Source organism: Somniosus microcephalus, unplaced genomic scaffold (genome assembly GCF_052327205.1).
Source record: "Somniosus microcephalus isolate GS21.2 unplaced genomic scaffold, FLI_Smic_1.0 unresolved_chr7, whole genome shotgun sequence".
NCBI lineage: Eukaryota > Metazoa > Chordata > Chondrichthyes > Squaliformes > Somniosidae > Somniosus > Somniosus microcephalus.
The window spans coordinates 3101110-3116811 of record NW_028225185.1 but is presented as its reverse complement, the minus strand read 5'-3'; the positions used below and the strand labels follow the sequence as shown (position 1 = coordinate 3116811).

General features: G+C 59.6%; 2 protein-coding genes across 2 annotated transcripts in view; both read left to right on the top strand.

Annotated features, from left to right (window-relative positions):
* Positions 1 to 364: 364 nt before the first annotated feature.
* On the top strand, positions 365 to 12352 carry LOC147086391 (cytochrome P450 11B, mitochondrial-like). Its single transcript, XM_085978469.1, has 9 exons — positions 365 to 921; positions 2185 to 2340; positions 5660 to 5860; positions 6566 to 6783; positions 7290 to 7450; positions 8189 to 8355; positions 9332 to 9410; positions 10537 to 10728; positions 11944 to 12352. Exons 1-9 carry the CDS (start codon positions 662 to 664, stop codon positions 12109 to 12111), a joined length of 1602 nt encoding a protein of 533 aa, XP_085834595.1. The 5' UTR covers positions 365 to 661; the 3' UTR covers positions 12112 to 12352.
* A 2757-nt stretch (positions 12353 to 15109) lies between these two features.
* The window catches only part of LOC147086390 (secretory carrier-associated membrane protein 3-like), a 31527-nt gene continuing 30934 nt past the window's right edge, over positions 15110 to 15702 (top strand). The window contains exon 1 of the mRNA XM_085978464.1: positions 15110 to 15358. Within this exon, the coding sequence (XP_085834590.1) occupies positions 15320 to 15358 (39 nt within the window). The 5' untranslated portion in view covers positions 15110 to 15319. The remainder of the gene's footprint in view (positions 15359 to 15702) is intronic.

Genomic DNA, 15702 nt, shown 5'->3' with positions numbered 1-15702 from the left:
ATCAATCTGGTGAACCTTCGTTGCAGTCCCTCTAAGGCAGGTATGTCCTTCCTCATAAGGAGATCAAAACTGTGCACAGGAGGGCAGCCCCCAGAATGTATTCCTATACACGGGGGTTAACCAGCTGCTGGACCAGTGTTGCTGAGGTCCCGAAGCTGGACTCATGTAAGGAAGATCTGGATTCGGGACCGGGATCTCGCACAGCTGCATCCCGACGTGACTCACTCAGACCACCCACCGCGCGTCACTGGCAGGTTTAAGGTTGTCCCAACAGCAGCAAAGCTGACGTCTGTGTTCAGGTCTGCGGGTCGCGGGTTACGGATAATGGCCTTCGCTGTGACGGAGGGCCTGGAATCGTTCAGAGCCGCACACAGACAGGCCCCCCCCCCCCGGGCTCTCCGTGTCCTCGACCCCAGCGACTATCTCAAATCTGTCCCTGCACCCTCAGAGCTGTCACTGGTGTCCTTGTGGTGTCAGGACTCGGCCGAGCTGCAATCACAGGGTGTTGTCGTCATCTCCAATCTCCTGTGGTCGTAAATCCGATAGGACCGTACGTGCTCGGCCTCCCTCTCCTCTCCCGGGCTCGCTTCAGCTGGTATTTAAGGCTCAGTCACCCACTCCTCCCCTCAGACACTCGCAGCCCAAGTTGGAGCAGAACTCCATGCCGTCCCCGATGAAGAGGCTGAGTCGGAAGGTTTGGGAGGTCCCCGCTCGGGGATCCACCCGCACGGTCCTCCCCGGGGCTGAGGGACAGACCGCTGGCCTGCTCGGCGAGCAGCAGGGGGCCCGACCGTACGAGGCCATCCCCTCGACCGGGAGCAACGGCTGGCTGAATCTCTACCGTCTCTGGAGGAACGACGGCTTCAGGAACATACACCTGGTCATGACGCACAACTTCAACGAGCTGGGACCCATCTACAGGTCAGACTCTCCGCTTAGCGTCGGAAAAATGAACTCTCATTTCTCCAGCTCCTTTCACCACCTCAGGACGTCCCAACACGCTTTACAGCCAATGAAGTACTTTTTGAAGTGGAGCCACTGTTGTAATGTAGGAAACACGGCAGCCAATTTGTGCACAGCAAGCTCCCACAAACAGCAATGTGATCATGACCAGATCATCTGTGTGAGTGATGTTGGTTAAGGGATCAATAGTGGCCAGGCACCTCCGACACCGAGGGAGCGCCGCACTGTCAGAGGGGCAGTACCGAGGGAGCGCCGCACCGTCGGCGGGGGCGGTAGCGAGGGAGCGCCGCACCGTCGGCGGGGCGGTAGCGAGGGAGCGCCGCACCGTCGGCGGGGCGGTACCGAGGGAGCGCCGCACCGTCGGCGGGGCGGTAGCGAGGGAGCGCCGCACCGTCGGCGGGGCGGTAGCGAGGGAGCGCCGCACCGTCGGCGGGGCGGTACCGAGGGAGCGCCGCACCGTCGGCGGGGCGGTACCGAGGGAGCGCCGCACTGATGGAGGTGCCGTCTTTCAGATGAGACGTTAAACCGAGGCCCCGTCTGCTCTCTCAGGTGGACGTAAAAGATCCCACGGCCACTCTTGGAAGAAGAGCAGGGGGAGTTCTCCCCGGTGTCCTGGGGCCAATATTTATCCCTCAACCAACATCACTAAAACAGATGATCTGATCATTATCACATTGCTGTTTGTGGGAGCTTGCTGTGCGCAAATTGGCTGCCGCGTTTCCTACATTACAACAGTGACCACACTTCAAAAAGTACTTCATTGGCTGTAAAGCGCTGCAGGACGTCCTGAGGTGGTGAAAGGCGCTGGAGAAATGCGAGTCTGTTTAATCTCCTATATCTCTGCGGGTAAGTGCACTGTCCCTGTGATACCGAGTGACCTTGACCAGGGGGGTTGGGGGTCTCCGGTTTCATCCCCTGCTGGTGTTGGAATTGAGTCGAGGGGGGTGGGTGGGGAAATTCAACTGCGGAACAGGATCCATTGCCGTCCGCTTAAAAAGCACGAGAGTATGCAGGCGGGGCCAGGACGGAATTGAGCTCAGCTGCGATGCCGATGCAGTTGAATGTCCTACCGGCGTTTATACATGAAGAATGGGCACACTGGGGGAGGCACCCATGGGTGCAGCAACCCCCGAGAGCCCGGCGCCTGCAGGAGAACAGAGGAGGCGGGTGGGTGGAGGAAACTGCATTTAATTAACGGCGAGTTGCTGTGCCGTCCTCTAGGGAAAAGCTGGGACAGAAGGAGAGTGTCAACATCATTCGCCCCGAGGACATCGCCGTCCTGTTTCAAGCGGAAGGGACATTCCCGAAGAGAATGATGCTGGATGCCTGGGTGGCGCACCGGGAATATCGGAACCACAAGTGCGGCATCTTCCTGAAGTAAGTGAGGATAGGGCGCTCCCACGGGGGCTTACTGGGGGAGGGTGAGGATAGGGTGCTCCCACGGTGGATTACTGGGAGTGGGGGGAGGGTGTGGATAGGGCGCTTCCACGGGGGGGTTACTGGGGGAGGGTGTGGATAGGGCGCTCCCATGGGGGCTACTGGGTGAGGATAGGGCGCTCCCATGGGAGGTTACTGGGGGAGGGGGGAGGATAGGGTGCTCCCATGGGGGCTTACTGCGGGAGGGGGAGGATAGGGCGCTCCCACGGTGGATTACTGGGAGTGGGGGGAGGGTGTGGATAGAACGCTCCCACGGGGGGGGGTTACTGGGGGAGGGTGAGGATAGGGCGCTCCCATGGGGGCTTACTGGGGGAGGGTGAGGATAGGGTGCTCCTACGGTGGATTACTGGGAGTGGGGGGGGAGGGTGTGGATAGGGCGCTCCCACGGGGGGCTACTGGGGGAGGGGGAGGATAGGGCGCTCCCATGGGAGGTTACTGGGGGAGGGGGAGGATAGGGCGCTCCCACGGTGGATTACTGGGAGTGGGGGGAGGGTGTGGATAGGGCACTCCCACGGGGGGGTTACTGGGGGAGGGGGAGGATAGGGCGCTCCCATGGGAGGTTACTGGGGGAGGGTGAGGATAGGGCGCTCCCATGGGGGGTTACTGGGAGGAGGGGGAGGATAGGGCGCTCCACAGGGGGGGTTTCTGGGAGTGGGGGGGAGGTTGAGGATAGGGCACTCCCATGGGGGGGTTACTGGGGGAGGGTGAGGATAGGGCGCTCCCATGGGGGGTTACTGGGAGGAGGGGGAGGATAGGGCGCTCCGCAGGGAGGTTTCTGGGAGTGGGGGGGGGGGGGAGGGTGAGGATAGGGCGCTCCCATGGGGCGTTACTGGGGGAAGGTGAGGATAGGGCGCTCCCATGGGGGTTACCTAAACAGACAATACAACATAGCTGATTACCTGACCATGGTAAAGGATAACAAACTGAGAAGAACCTTGACAAGGTACAGACTTAGCGAACATAGCCTAGCGATCGAAAAAGGCAGACACAGGCAGACCAGGCTGCCAAGAGAAGACAGGATATGCTCTCACTGCAGTCAGGGAGTAGTTGAGACAGAGATGCACTTCCTCACAGCCTGTGGAAAATATCAGGGCATCAGAGAGAATTTCTATCAAAAATTCTCACAAATATGCCCTGAATTCAGAAATCTGACTGACAACCAAAAACTCCCATTCCTACTGGGGGAGGAGAGAAGCTGTGTAACACTGGCGGCACACTATGTTACAGCTTGCCATGAACAGAGAGACAACCAGTAAACTAAGACAAGAGTATATATAAACAAGGCGAAAATATATTTATAAACTCAAGGATATACCTGTTTAAACACTGTATGAATGGAACCGCGTTTATGTGTTCAACCATAAATGTATTTTGATGCTTTGGCAACATAAGATGTACCTTATCATGCCAATAAAGCGATTTGTATTGTATTGTATTGTACTGGGAGGAGGGGGAGGATAGGGCGCTCCGCAGGGAGGTTTCTGGGAGTGGGGGGGGGAGGGTGAGGATAGGGCGCTCCCATGGGGCGGTACTGGGGGAAGGTGAGGATAGGGCGCTACCGCGGGGGGGGTGGTGTTACTGGGGGAGGGGGCGGACACGGCGCTCCTATGTTGGGTTACCGGGGGGTGGGGTGGTTGTTCTGTGAGACTCGAGAATAACTCTGGTGCAATGTGTTGCTGGGCTGCTGAGCTCTTTGAGGCCACTCTCTGGTCATCTAGAGTTTAATTGCAACTGGGGATCTATTGAGCGGGTGCCTGAAATGTACAGGTTCCTGTTGACCCTCACACCCAGCGATAACCCAGTTACTGAGATGCCTGCCTTTCTCTCTCTCTCTCTCTCTCTCTCTCTCTACTTTTGTAACACAACATTTGAATCATGATAGACGCTCTCGAAAGGGTTTTAAGATATGGAGAGAGGTCGAGCTGGACTCTGTGTTGTATTTTCAGAATCTTTGACACAGCAACACTCACAGCTGGAAAACTCTTTGGTGTTTATGGGACCTGTACCTTGTGCCTGTCCTGCTGTGGTGTTTTTCAGCCTCTGTTAGCTGTCTATTAATCAAAAACAACTGGCAAAGAGAGAGCTAAGTATTGCAAAGTGTGATTTAAGGATCAGTCTCGCTGTCGGGTGATAAGGTTCCATTGTGGCCCTGAAGAACAGCTTGGCTCGGTGAGTAGCACTCTCAACAGTCCCAGAACCTGAGCTCATAATCCAGGCTGACACGCCACCGCAGTACTGAGGGAGTGACGCACTGTCGGAGGGGCGGTACTGAGGGAGCGCCGTACTGTCGGTGAGGCAGTACTGAGGGAGCGCCGCACTGTCGGAGGGGCAGTACTGAGGGAGCGCCGCACTGTCGGAGGGGCAGTACTGAGGGAGCGCCGCACTGTCGGAGAGGCAGTACTGAGGGAGCGCCGCACTGTCGGAGGGGCAGTACTGAGGGAGCGCCGCACTGTCGGAGGGGCGGTACTGAGGGAGTGCCGCACTGTCGGAGGGGCGGTACTGAGGGAGTGCTGCACTGTTGGAGGGGCAGTACTGTTGGAGGGGCAGTACTGAGGGAGCGCCGCACTGTCGGAGGGGCGGTACTGAGGGAGTGCTGCACTGTTGGAGGGGCAGTACTGTTGGAGGGGCAGTACTGAGGGAGCGCCGCACTGTCGGAGGGGCAGTACTGAGGGAGCGCCGCACTGTCGGAGGGGCAGTACTGAGGGAGCGCTGCACTGTTGGAGGGGCAGTACTGTTGGAGGGGCAGTACTGAGGGAGCGCCGCACTGTCGGAGGGGCGGTACTGAGGGAGCGCCGCACTGTCGGAGGGGCGGTACTGAGGGAGTGACGCACTGTCGGAGGGGCAGTACTGAGGGAGTGCCGCACTGTCGGAGGGGCAGTACTGAGGGAGCGCTGCACTGTCGGAGGGGCAGTACTGAGGGAGCACTGCACTGTCGGAGGGGCAGTACTGAGGGAGCGCCGCACTGTCAGAAGGGGAGGGTAAACTCTGCCCTGGTTTGAGCTCCGGTTGCTGGACGTTGGGTGAGGCCAGGATCTGCGATGATCCCCATGGTAGAATATCCAAGGACGCTCCCTGTCTGGGAGAAAATGGACCAATTGGGTGAGTTACTGGGGGTGGGGGGAGGGCAGTGCCCGTGGAACCTGGACCCCAGAGAGAGTCGGCACCTTTTGGAAGGGGGCAAACTGGGAAAGGTTGTGGGTGGGAGGGAGCAAGGGTCGAAGGACTTCGAGTGACCCCGTGCCCGGGCCTTGCCTTGCAGGAACGGCCTGGAGTGGCGGAGCGAGCGGCTGGTGCTGAACAAGGAGGTGATCAGTCCGGCGGCGGTCGGCAGGTTCGCCCCCTTCCTGGAGCCGGTGGCGTTGGACTTCACCCGGCTCGTCGAGCGGCGGCTGGAGGCGGGGACCGGGGCCTCAGGGGCCAACATCATGCCCGACCTCTTCCGATTTGCTCTCGAGTGTAAGTACCCGGCCTGGGGGGGGGGGCGGGTGAGGGTGCAGCAGTCAGGGTTCCTGATCCTGATTGCTGCCCCGTAACTCCTGGGGGAGGGGGCACTCGGGGAGGACGGTCTTGCGGCTGGCCCTGATGCCCCTGCAGTTGAATAACCGGTTCGCACGTGGAATGTGAGTGAGGTACCAGAGGACGGCCTGGGCTCCTGGAACCCACATCCCAGCTGTGATGAAGGAATTATTTGGGGTGCATGCTGATATGCCTATCAATTAGTCCAATAAAAGGCGACGAGTTAAGAACGTAACTGAAGGTTTTTATTGGCTAAATAACAGAGCCCACCCTCGTGGGTGATCCGATCCAACAGGGAGGAATACTAGCCAGTCAGCTACCTTTATACCTGGGCAGGTAATGGGCGGAGTCGGAGGTGGTCAGCCCAGGTATAACAGTGCGACAAGAGGCGACCTCGTGTAGTGATGTGACAGTGAGAACAGTGAGAACAATATACAGTGATAACTATAACAGTGGTTTACCACACATGCGACCCTAGACTCAAATCTCTGACCCCTGATCCCTTTACCCAGGTTATATCCCACGGTGTGTCCTTTACCCGGGTTATATCTCACGGTGCGTCCTTTACCCGGGTTATATCCCACGGTGCGTCCTTTACCCGGGTTATATCTCACGGCGTGTCCTTTACCCGGGTTATATCTCACGGTCTGTCTCTATTTCTAGCCAGTTTCCACTTGCTCTATGGGGAGCGGCTGGGCCTGTTTGGGGACCGCGTCTGTCCCAGTTCGGAACAGTTTATCGAGGCTGTGGAGGAGATGTTGCAGACGACCATCCCGCTGCTGTACCTGCCGCTGAAGCCGGCAAAGTGGCTGGATATGAAGGCCTGGCGGGACCACGTGGCGGCCTGGGACCACCTCTTCGAGCACGGTGAGTGGGGACCACAAGCCAAGTCAGTCCGCGTCCGACGGGCCCGTTCAAGGCGTCACGGAATTGTTTACATAGGAGGTGGGAGCGGACCCTCAGGGCCCGATGAGGGGATGGGGTGAGCCGGAGAGCAGTGTCGCTGGGACATATCGCCGCCTGGGGCGATACCGCACCACGCAGACAGGCTGGGCCGAGGGTCCGTCCCCCATTCTGTGCCCATAGACCTCAGTGCCCTGAGCTAGGCTGGGGAAACCCCCCCCCCCCCCCCCCCCCCCACGCCCAGAGTTCCTACTGCGCGGGTGTGAACTGGTTTGGGCTGCTGTGATGGACCCCCTGGTCAAATAGCCCACTGCCGCTCCCCGTCTGGGCCCGGGTGTAAGGGACAGCTCCTCGGCGAGGCGCCCCCGGCCGGAGCCCCTCCCCCAGTGAGGGGAGGGAGGGCAGAATTAAAGTGGAGGCCCAATTGCGCGCTGGGCCCTCGGTCACCCTGCTCTGTGTTATGCCTCCAGCGGACCACTGTATCCAGCAGCTGGCCCAGAAGGTGAGGAATGTTCCGGAAGCTCAGCGGCAGTACTCGGGGATCCTCACTGAGCTCCTGCTTCACTCCAAGCTCCCGCTGGACATTATCAAAGCCAACACCACCGAGCTGATGGTCGGGAGTGTCGACACGGTGAGTGCTGAGTGATGTCGGTGATAGATTTACACAAATCGCCCGCACCCCCTCCCCAAACCCCCTCCCCACTCCGGCTTGCACTCTCAGTCCCAGTAGAACAGGCTTGCGGGGCTGAATGTCCTCCTCCTGTTCCTAACAGTGTGAAGCCGGTTTTAAATTGAACTCTGATTTCCCCACTTTCAGTGACCAACTGCTGCCAAACTGACCGCTCACTGACCCCCAACACCGCCTCACGACCTCCGACCCACTGTCGCTCACTGACCCCCAACACCGCCTCACGACCTCCGACCCACTGTCGCTCACTGACCCCAACACCGCCTCATGACCTCCGACCCACTGTCGCTCGCTGACCCCCCAACACAACCCCACGACCTCCGACCCCCCAACACCGCCTCACGACCTCCGACCCAGTCGCTCACTGACCTCCCAACACAACCTCACGACCTCCGACCCACTGTCGCTCACTGATCCCCAACACGACCTCCGACCCACTGTCGCTCACTGACCCCCAACACGACCTCCGACCCACCTGCCGCTCACTGACCCCCAACACGACCTCTGACCCACCTGTCGCTCACTGAACCCCCCCAACACCACCTCACGACCTCTGACCCCCAACACCACCTCACTACCTCCGACCCACTGGTTCCCCTCAGTGCCGGCAGTATTGGTTGGGTGGGGGAGGGCGGGTGTTTGTGGGTAAAGTTCAGCCATCATATATTTCTTCCTTTCCAGACAGCGCACAGCATCCTCTTCACGCTCTTCGAGCTCGCGCGCAATCCGAGCATCCAAAGCGCGCTTCGCGATGAGGTCACTGCGGCATACAAGGAGGCCCGAGGGGACGTGGGTAAATTACTGCGTTCCGTCCCACTCCTCAGAGGAGCCATCAAGGAAACTTTACGGTAAACGGACTTTTAAATTATTCATTCGCTACTGTCCAGTGACCCCTGGGTTAGAGAGAAGGGAAATCAGCCAGGGTTCCTGCTCCTGATCACTGTCCAGTGACCCCTGGGTTAGAGAGAGGGGAAATCAGCCAGGGTTCCTGCTCCTGATCACTGTCCAGTGACCCCTGGGTTAGAGAGAGGGGAAATCAGCCAGGGTTCCTGCTCCTGATCACTGTCCAGTGACCCCTGGGTTAGAGAGAGATGGGAAATCAGCCAGGGTTTCTGCTCCTGATCACTGTCCAGTGACCCCTGGGTTAGAGAGAGGGGAAATCAGCCAGGGTTCCTGCTCCTGATCACTGTCCAGTGACCCCTGCTGGAAAATGTGGGTGTAGATACCAGATGAGAACGGAGTGTTCCCTGGCTGTGAGGCACGCTATAGTTGAATAGTCTGATGACAGGTGCAAGGGTGGGTGGCCCCCACTGACCCTGTCCCCCAGCCCGAGTCCGTGTACATTTGATGGTCTCTGGGTCCTAGCTACAAACTCATAAGATCCAGGAGCGGGAGTTAGCCATTCGGCCCCTCGAGCCTGCTCCGCCATTCAATAAGATCACGGCTGATCATCGACCTCAACTCCACTTTCCCGCCCGATCCCCATATCCCTCGATTCCCCGAGAGTCCAAAAATCTCTCGATCTCAGCCTTGAATATACTCAACGACTGAGCCTCCACAGCCCTCTGGGGCAGAGAATTCCAAAGATTTACCGCCCTCTGAGTGAAGAAATTCCTCCTCATCTCAGTCCTCAATGGCCGACCCCTTATCCTGAGACTATGCCCCTGGTTCTAGACTCTCCAGCCAGGGGGAAACAGCCTCTCAGCATCTACCCTGTCAATCCCCCTCAGAATCTTGTATGTTTCAATGAGATCACCTCTCATTCTTCTAAACTCCAGAGAGTATCGGCCCGATCGACTCAATCTCTCCTGTTTTATTTCTCAGGCTGTACCCCATCGGTGTCACTCTCCAACGCTACCCGATCAGGGACATCGTCCTGCAGAACTACCAGATTCCAGCCGGGGTAAGTCCAGTCCGGCCCTCGGACTCTGACTCTCAGACATCAGCCTTAAACCGTGGTCACACTCCCTCGCAGATTCCCGGCATCTGCTGCAGCTTGTTCTAAGTCGGACTCTCCGAATAACTTACACGAACTTGGTTCATTAAAAGTGACCTTTGAGTTAATGGGCAGTGTCAGCCGTGGCCCAGTAGGTAGCGCTCGTGCCTCTGGATCAGAAGGTTGTGGGTTCAAATCCCACTCCAGGGACTTGAGCACAAAATCCAGGCCAACACTCCCACTGCAGTACTGAGGGAGCGCCGCACTGTCGGAGGGGCGGTACTGAGGGAGCGCCGCACTGTCGGAGGGGCGGTACTGAGGGAGCGCCGCACTGTCGGAGGGGCAGTACTGAGGGAGCGCCGCACTGTCGGAGGGGCGGTACTGAGGGAGCGCCGCACTGTCGGAGGGGCGGTACTGAGGGAGCACCGCACTGTCGGAGGGGCGGTACTGAGGGAGCGCCGCACTGTCGGAGGGGCGGTACTGAGGGAGCGCCGCACTGTCGGAGGGGCGGGTACTGAGGGAGCGCCGCACTGTCGGAGAGGCGGGTACTGAGGGAGCGCCGCACTGTCGGAGGGGCGGTACTGAGGGAGCGCCGCACTGTCGGAGGGGCGGTACTGAGGGAGCGCTGCACCGTCGGTGGGTCGGTACTGAGCGAGTGCTGCACTGTCGGAGGTGTCGTCTTTCGGATGAGACGTTAAACCGAGGCCCCGTCTGCCCCCTCAGGTGGATGTAAAAGATCCCACGGCCACTATTTCGAAGAGCAGGGGGAGTTCTCTGATGTCCTGGGGCCAATATTTATCCCTCAATCAACATCACTGAAAAAACAGATGATCTGGTCATGATCACATTGCTGTTTGTGGGAGCTTGCTGTGTGCAAATTGGCTGCCGCGTTTCCTACATTACAACAGTGACCACACTTCAAAAAAGTACTTCATTGGCTGTGAAGCGCTTTGGGACGTCCTGAGTTTGTGAAAGGCGCTGGAGAAATGGGAGTCTTTCTTTAAAGAAAAGTATTGAAGATGGTGTTGCAGGAGTTGATGTATTTGATGTCCCCTCTCTCTCTCTCTCTCTCTCTCTCTCTCTCTTTCCTCAGACTGTGGTGCAGGTGGGAATTTACTCGTTGGGCAGGAGCCCGGACATCTTCCCTGAGCCCGAGAGGTACAACCCGGGCAGGTGGCTTAACAGCGACAGGAACTATTTCCAGGCCTTGTCCTTTGGGTTCGGGGTGCGGCAATGTATTGGACGCAGAATTGCAGAGACAGAAATCGGACTCTTTCTAATCCACGTGAGTTCCCCGCTGGGAATCGAACCAGTTGCCCCCACTCACCCCCCCCCCCCCACCCGGAGTGCTCAGAGAGCAGATGCACCCCCCCCCCACTAGCCCACAGTCTCCGAGCTGCTGGCGTCCAGGTCCAGGTTGACCGCGGAAGGATGCCCACCTGGACCAGGTACTGGTCAGGGACTGCCCTCCCAGTGAGCTATCGTCTCTCTGCCCCTCCCAAATCGAAGCAACAGCTCCCACCTCTGCCCGGGAATGGAACATAGAAACATCGAAGATAGGAGCAGGAGTAGGCCATTCGGCCCCTTGAGCCTGTTCCACCATTTAATGAGATCATGGCTGATCATCCAAATTCAGTCCCCTGTCCCTGCCTTCTCCCCATATCCCTTGATCCCTTTAGCCTTAAGAAATATATCCAACTCCTTCTTGAATATATTTAATGAATTGGCCTCCACTGCCTTCTGTGGTAGAGAATTCCACAGGTTCACCACTCTCTGGGTGAAGAAATTTCTCCTCATCCCTGTCCGAATTGGCTTACCCCTTATCCTTAGACTGTGACCCCTGGTTCTGGACTCCCCCGCCATCGGGAACATCCTTCCTGCATCTAGTCTGTCCAGTCCTGTTAGAATTTTATAAGTTTCAATGAGATCCCCTCTCAATTCTTCTAAACTCCAGCGAGTATAAGGCCAATCGACCCAATCTCTCCTCATACGTCATTCCTGCCATCCCAGGTATCGGTCTGGTGAATCTTCGGAACAAAGAAGGAGGAGGAGGCCATTCAGCCCCTCAAGCCCGTTCCACCATTCTGTTCGATCGTGGCTGATCCGCACCTCGACTCCCTTTAGCTCTACTCTTCGCCCTTCACCTATCGACAATGCTGGCATCACTATTTCCTTGCCCCCATCGCCTCCCTCACTAAAGCTCCTCTCCTCCCTCGGGCCTCTCCTCCTTCACCCTCAACAGTTTTCCGGGGACATTTGCCCATGGGGGTCATCACAGCAGAACCCCATCCTGTGTAGGCGATCAGGAGTAGAGTCCCTCCTAAGCCCAGGGGGTCCTTACTGCCACCTGGCTGGGATCCACTAACTCAGCACAGATCAGGCGCAGCACTCACCCACCCCCCCCCCCAACCCACCTCTTGAACTATTCAGCTACAATCGGCATCACTTTAACTGATGAGCTGCCATCAAACCTATTTTGTGTGTTTTTTCCCCCCTGCAGATTTTAAGGAAGTTCCAGATTGTCACGAGTTCCAAAGCAGATATTAAACTGACCTACGGATTCATTGTGATGGTGGATCGACCGCCTCTGCTCGCCTTCAGACCCATTCACCAACAGAAGCAGGGCCTGCTGACGGAGGCTCCGGACCGCTCCCAGCTCCAGGACTAACCCTCGGCGATTGCAGCTCTACCCTGTCCACCGCCCGTTGTATTACAGCGAGCTCACAGTGTCTCTGTCTATGTCTATCTGTCCCGATATATCTCTGCTTTTGCTGTTGTTTTCACGGTGTGAAGTACAGGAGGATTTGCAGACTGACTAACAGTCTGACGGAGGCGGCGTTACTGTTTCTGTATCTTTGCACTCTTCCCCTTCGACTGGGGGCTCAGGAGGAGCGGGTTCGGGGGTCAGGAGGAGCGGGTTCGGGGGTCAGGAGGAGCGGGTTCGGGGGTCAGGAGGATGGGGCTGTATGTCAGGAGCGGGTTCAGGGGGTCAGGAGGAGCGGGTTCAGGGGGTCAGGAGGAGCGGGTTCAGGGGGTCAGGAGGAGCGGGTTCAGGGGGTCAGGAGGAGCGGGTTCGGGGGTCAGGAGGATGGGGCTGTATGTCAGGAGCGGGTTCAGGGGGTCAGGAGGAGCGGGTTCAGGGGGTCAGGAGGAGCGGGTTCAGGGGGTCAGGAGGAGCGGGTTCAGGGGGTCAGGAGGAGCGGGTTCAGGGGTCAGGAGGAGCGGGTTCAGGGGGTCAGGAGGAGCGGGTTCAGGGGGTCAGGAGGAGCGGGTTCGGGGGTCAGGAGGATGGGGCTGTATGTCAGGAGGAGCTGGGTCAGTGGGTCAGGAGGAGCGGGTTCAGGGGGTCAGGAGGAGCGGGTTCGGGGGTCAGGAGGAGCGGGTTCGGGGGTCAGGAGGAGCGGGTTCGGGGGTCAGGAGGATGGGGCTGTATGTCAGGAGGAGCTGGGTCAGGGGGTCAGGAGGAGCGGGGTCAGGGGCCACGAGGAGCAGGTTGGGTGGGCAGGAGGAGCGGGTCCAGGGGTCAGGAGGGGCGGATTGGGGGTCAGGCGCTTGGGGTTAGGGGTCAGGAGGTGGGCTGATTGAGACCCTGGTTGTGACGAGGCTGGAATGTTCAGCCTCCAGCCCTCCGCTGTTCCAATAAATACCCTGGGGGGCTTGTAATACAGACCCAAAGGAGAGGGAGGGGGCCATGTACATATTTCCCAGTGCAGGGAGCGACGGGGAAAGATTCGCTGCCCAAATGAGGAATGAGAAATTCGGGGTCCGAGCAGAAAGCGGTTTGCAAGGCAGCACCTCACTGTCCCCGCGTTTTGTGCTGCTGTTCCCGGGTGACTGATGCTGCTGACTTCAAGCCCTTGGACTGAATGTGAAGGCTGGGACTCCCCTGCAATCCTTGGGTCTGAGGATGGTTCTGTACTCCCTGTGTGAGCTGAAATTCACACCGACCAGAGGCAACATTGCTCTGCCCGTAGAAATCCAGGTAATAATCCTCTCGTGAGAATGTGGCATCACTTACCCCCACAGTCAGACTCAGAGAGAAGAATCATTCCAACTAACGGCCTTGTGAACTCACTGTGCTCCTGTTTCCAAGTTGTGCTCTTCCAGGATCTTGCTGTAACTTTTGGCTTCTGTGTATTCTTTAACCAGGAAAATAAATCTCACTAAATGTTGTTAGCCTGCACGTATTTTTTCCTTCCCCATCCTACAGCTGCCCCCTGATCCTGCAGATTGTTGGGGGGGTCTCCACGCTCTCTCAGTGGGTGCTCTCTCAGCGGGTGCTCTCCCAGCGGGTGATTCTCCCAGCGGGTGATTCTCCCAGCGGGTGATTCTCCCAGCGGGTGACTCTCCCAGCGGGTGACTCTCCCAGCGGGTGACTCTCCCAGCGGGTGACTCTCCCAGCGGGTGCCTCTCTCAGCGGGTGCCTCTCCCAGCGGGGCCTCTCCCAGCGGGTGACTCTCCCAGCGGGTGCCTCTCCCAGCGGGGCCTCTCCCAGCGGGTGCTCTCCCAGCGGGTGCTCTCCCAGCGGGTGACTCTCCCAGCGGGTGACGCTCCCAGCGGGTGCCTCTCCCAGCGGGTGACGCTCCCAGCGGGTGACGCTCCCAGCGGGTGCCCTCCCAGCGGTGACTCTCCCAGCGGGTGCCTCTCCCAGCGCTGACTCTCCCAGCGCTGACTCTCCCAGCGGTGACTCTCCAAGCGGGTGCCTCGCCAGTGGGTGCTCTCCCAGTGGTGACTCTCCCAGCGGGTGCCCTCCCAGCGGTGACTCTCCCAGCGCTGACTCTCCCAGCGCTGACTCTCCCAGCGGTGACTCTCCAAGCGGGTGCCTCGCCAGTGGGTGCTCCCCAGCGAGTGCCTCTTCCAGCGGGTGCTCTCCCAGCGGGTGCCTCTCCCAGCGGGTGCCTCTCCCAGCGGGTGCTCTCCCAGCGGGTGCTCTCCCAGCGGGTGCCTCTCCCAGCGGGTGAAGCTCCCAGCGGGTGCCTCTCCCAGCGGGTGAAGCTCCCAGCGGGTGCTCTCCCAGCGGTGACTCGCCCAGCGGGTCCCTCTGCAAGCGGGTGCCTCTCCCAGCGGTGTCTCTCCCAGTGGGTGCTCTCTCAGCGGGTGCCTCTCCCAGTGGGTGCTCTCCCAGCGGGTGCCTCCATCAGTGGTGACTTTCCCAGCGGGTGCCTCTTCTAGCAGTGCCTCTCCCAGCGGGTGCCTCTCCCAGCGGGTGCTCTCCCAGCGGGTGCCTCTCCCAGCGGGTGCTCTCCCAGCGGGTGCCTGTCCCAGCGGGTGCTCTCCCAGTGGGTGCCTGTCCTAGCGGGTGCTCTCCCAGCATATGCCTCTCCGAGCGGGTGCTCTCCCAGCGGGTGCCTCTCCCAGTGGGTGCTCATCCTAGCGGGTGCTCCTCCCAGCGGGTGCTCTCCAAGCGGGTACTCTCCCAGCATCTGCCTCTCCCAGCGGGTGACTCTCCCTTTCACAAACCCCTCGGATCAGAAACACTCAAAGAAATGAATAAAATTCACCAGCTGTCAGAGGGTGGGGGTAGGGGGTAGGGGGTAGGGGGAGGGGGGTCGGTGGGCAATTGGCCGAGGTCAGGGGTCGGGGATCATTTACCCTTCTGGAGAGGGCGGGGGCGGGGTCTCGATCGCTGGGCGTGGTCTCTGTGGGCGGGGTCTCTCACTGTGGGCGGAGTCTCTCGCTCGGTGGGCGGGGTCTGGCCCGGTCGCTCGAGCCCGGCGCTACCTGAGGTGAAGCGGCTCTCACCATCCCCCGGCTCCCGCTCCAGCTCCACCGGCCCGGGGCCTCCCGCTCACTGACTGCCCGGGGCCTCCCGCTCACTGTCCCCGGCCCGGGGCTGCGCCCTCTCCCGCTAACTCCAGCCCCCGGCTCGGGCCGACATGTCTCGCTCCACCGACGCGCCGGTGAATCCCTTCGAGGTAAGTGAGGGAGTCAAGGCCCGGATCCCCGGCCCGAGAGAGCGGGCAGCACTGAGGGAGCGCCGCACTGTCGGAGGGGCAGTACTGAGGGAGCGCCGCACTGTCGGAGGGGCGGTACTGAGGGAGCGCCGCACTGTCGGAGGGGCAGTACTGAGGGGGCACCGCACTGTCGGAGGGGCAGTACTGAGGGAGCGCCGCACTGTCGGAGGGGCAGTACTGAGGGAGCGCCGCACTGTCGGAGGGGCGGTACTGAGGGAGCGCCGCACTGTCGGAGGGGCAGTACTGAGGGGGCACCGCACTGTCGGAGGGGCAGTACTGAGGGAGCGCCGCACTGTCGGAGGGGC

Excerpts from the sequence above, each read along its gene's own strand:
- LOC147086391 (XM_085978469.1), top strand. The coding sequence starts at position 662 with ATGCCGTCCCCGATGAAGAGGCTGAGTCGGAAGGTTTGGGAGGTCCCC. Across the intron at positions 7,451-8,188 it reads TGGTCGGGAGTGTCGACACG|ACAGCGCACAGCATCCTCTT; the intron begins GTGAGTGCTGAG and ends CTTCCTTTCCAG. Across the intron at positions 10,729-11,943 it reads TCGGACTCTTTCTAATCCAC|ATTTTAAGGAAGTTCCAGAT; the intron begins GTGAGTTCCCCG and ends TCCCCCCTGCAG.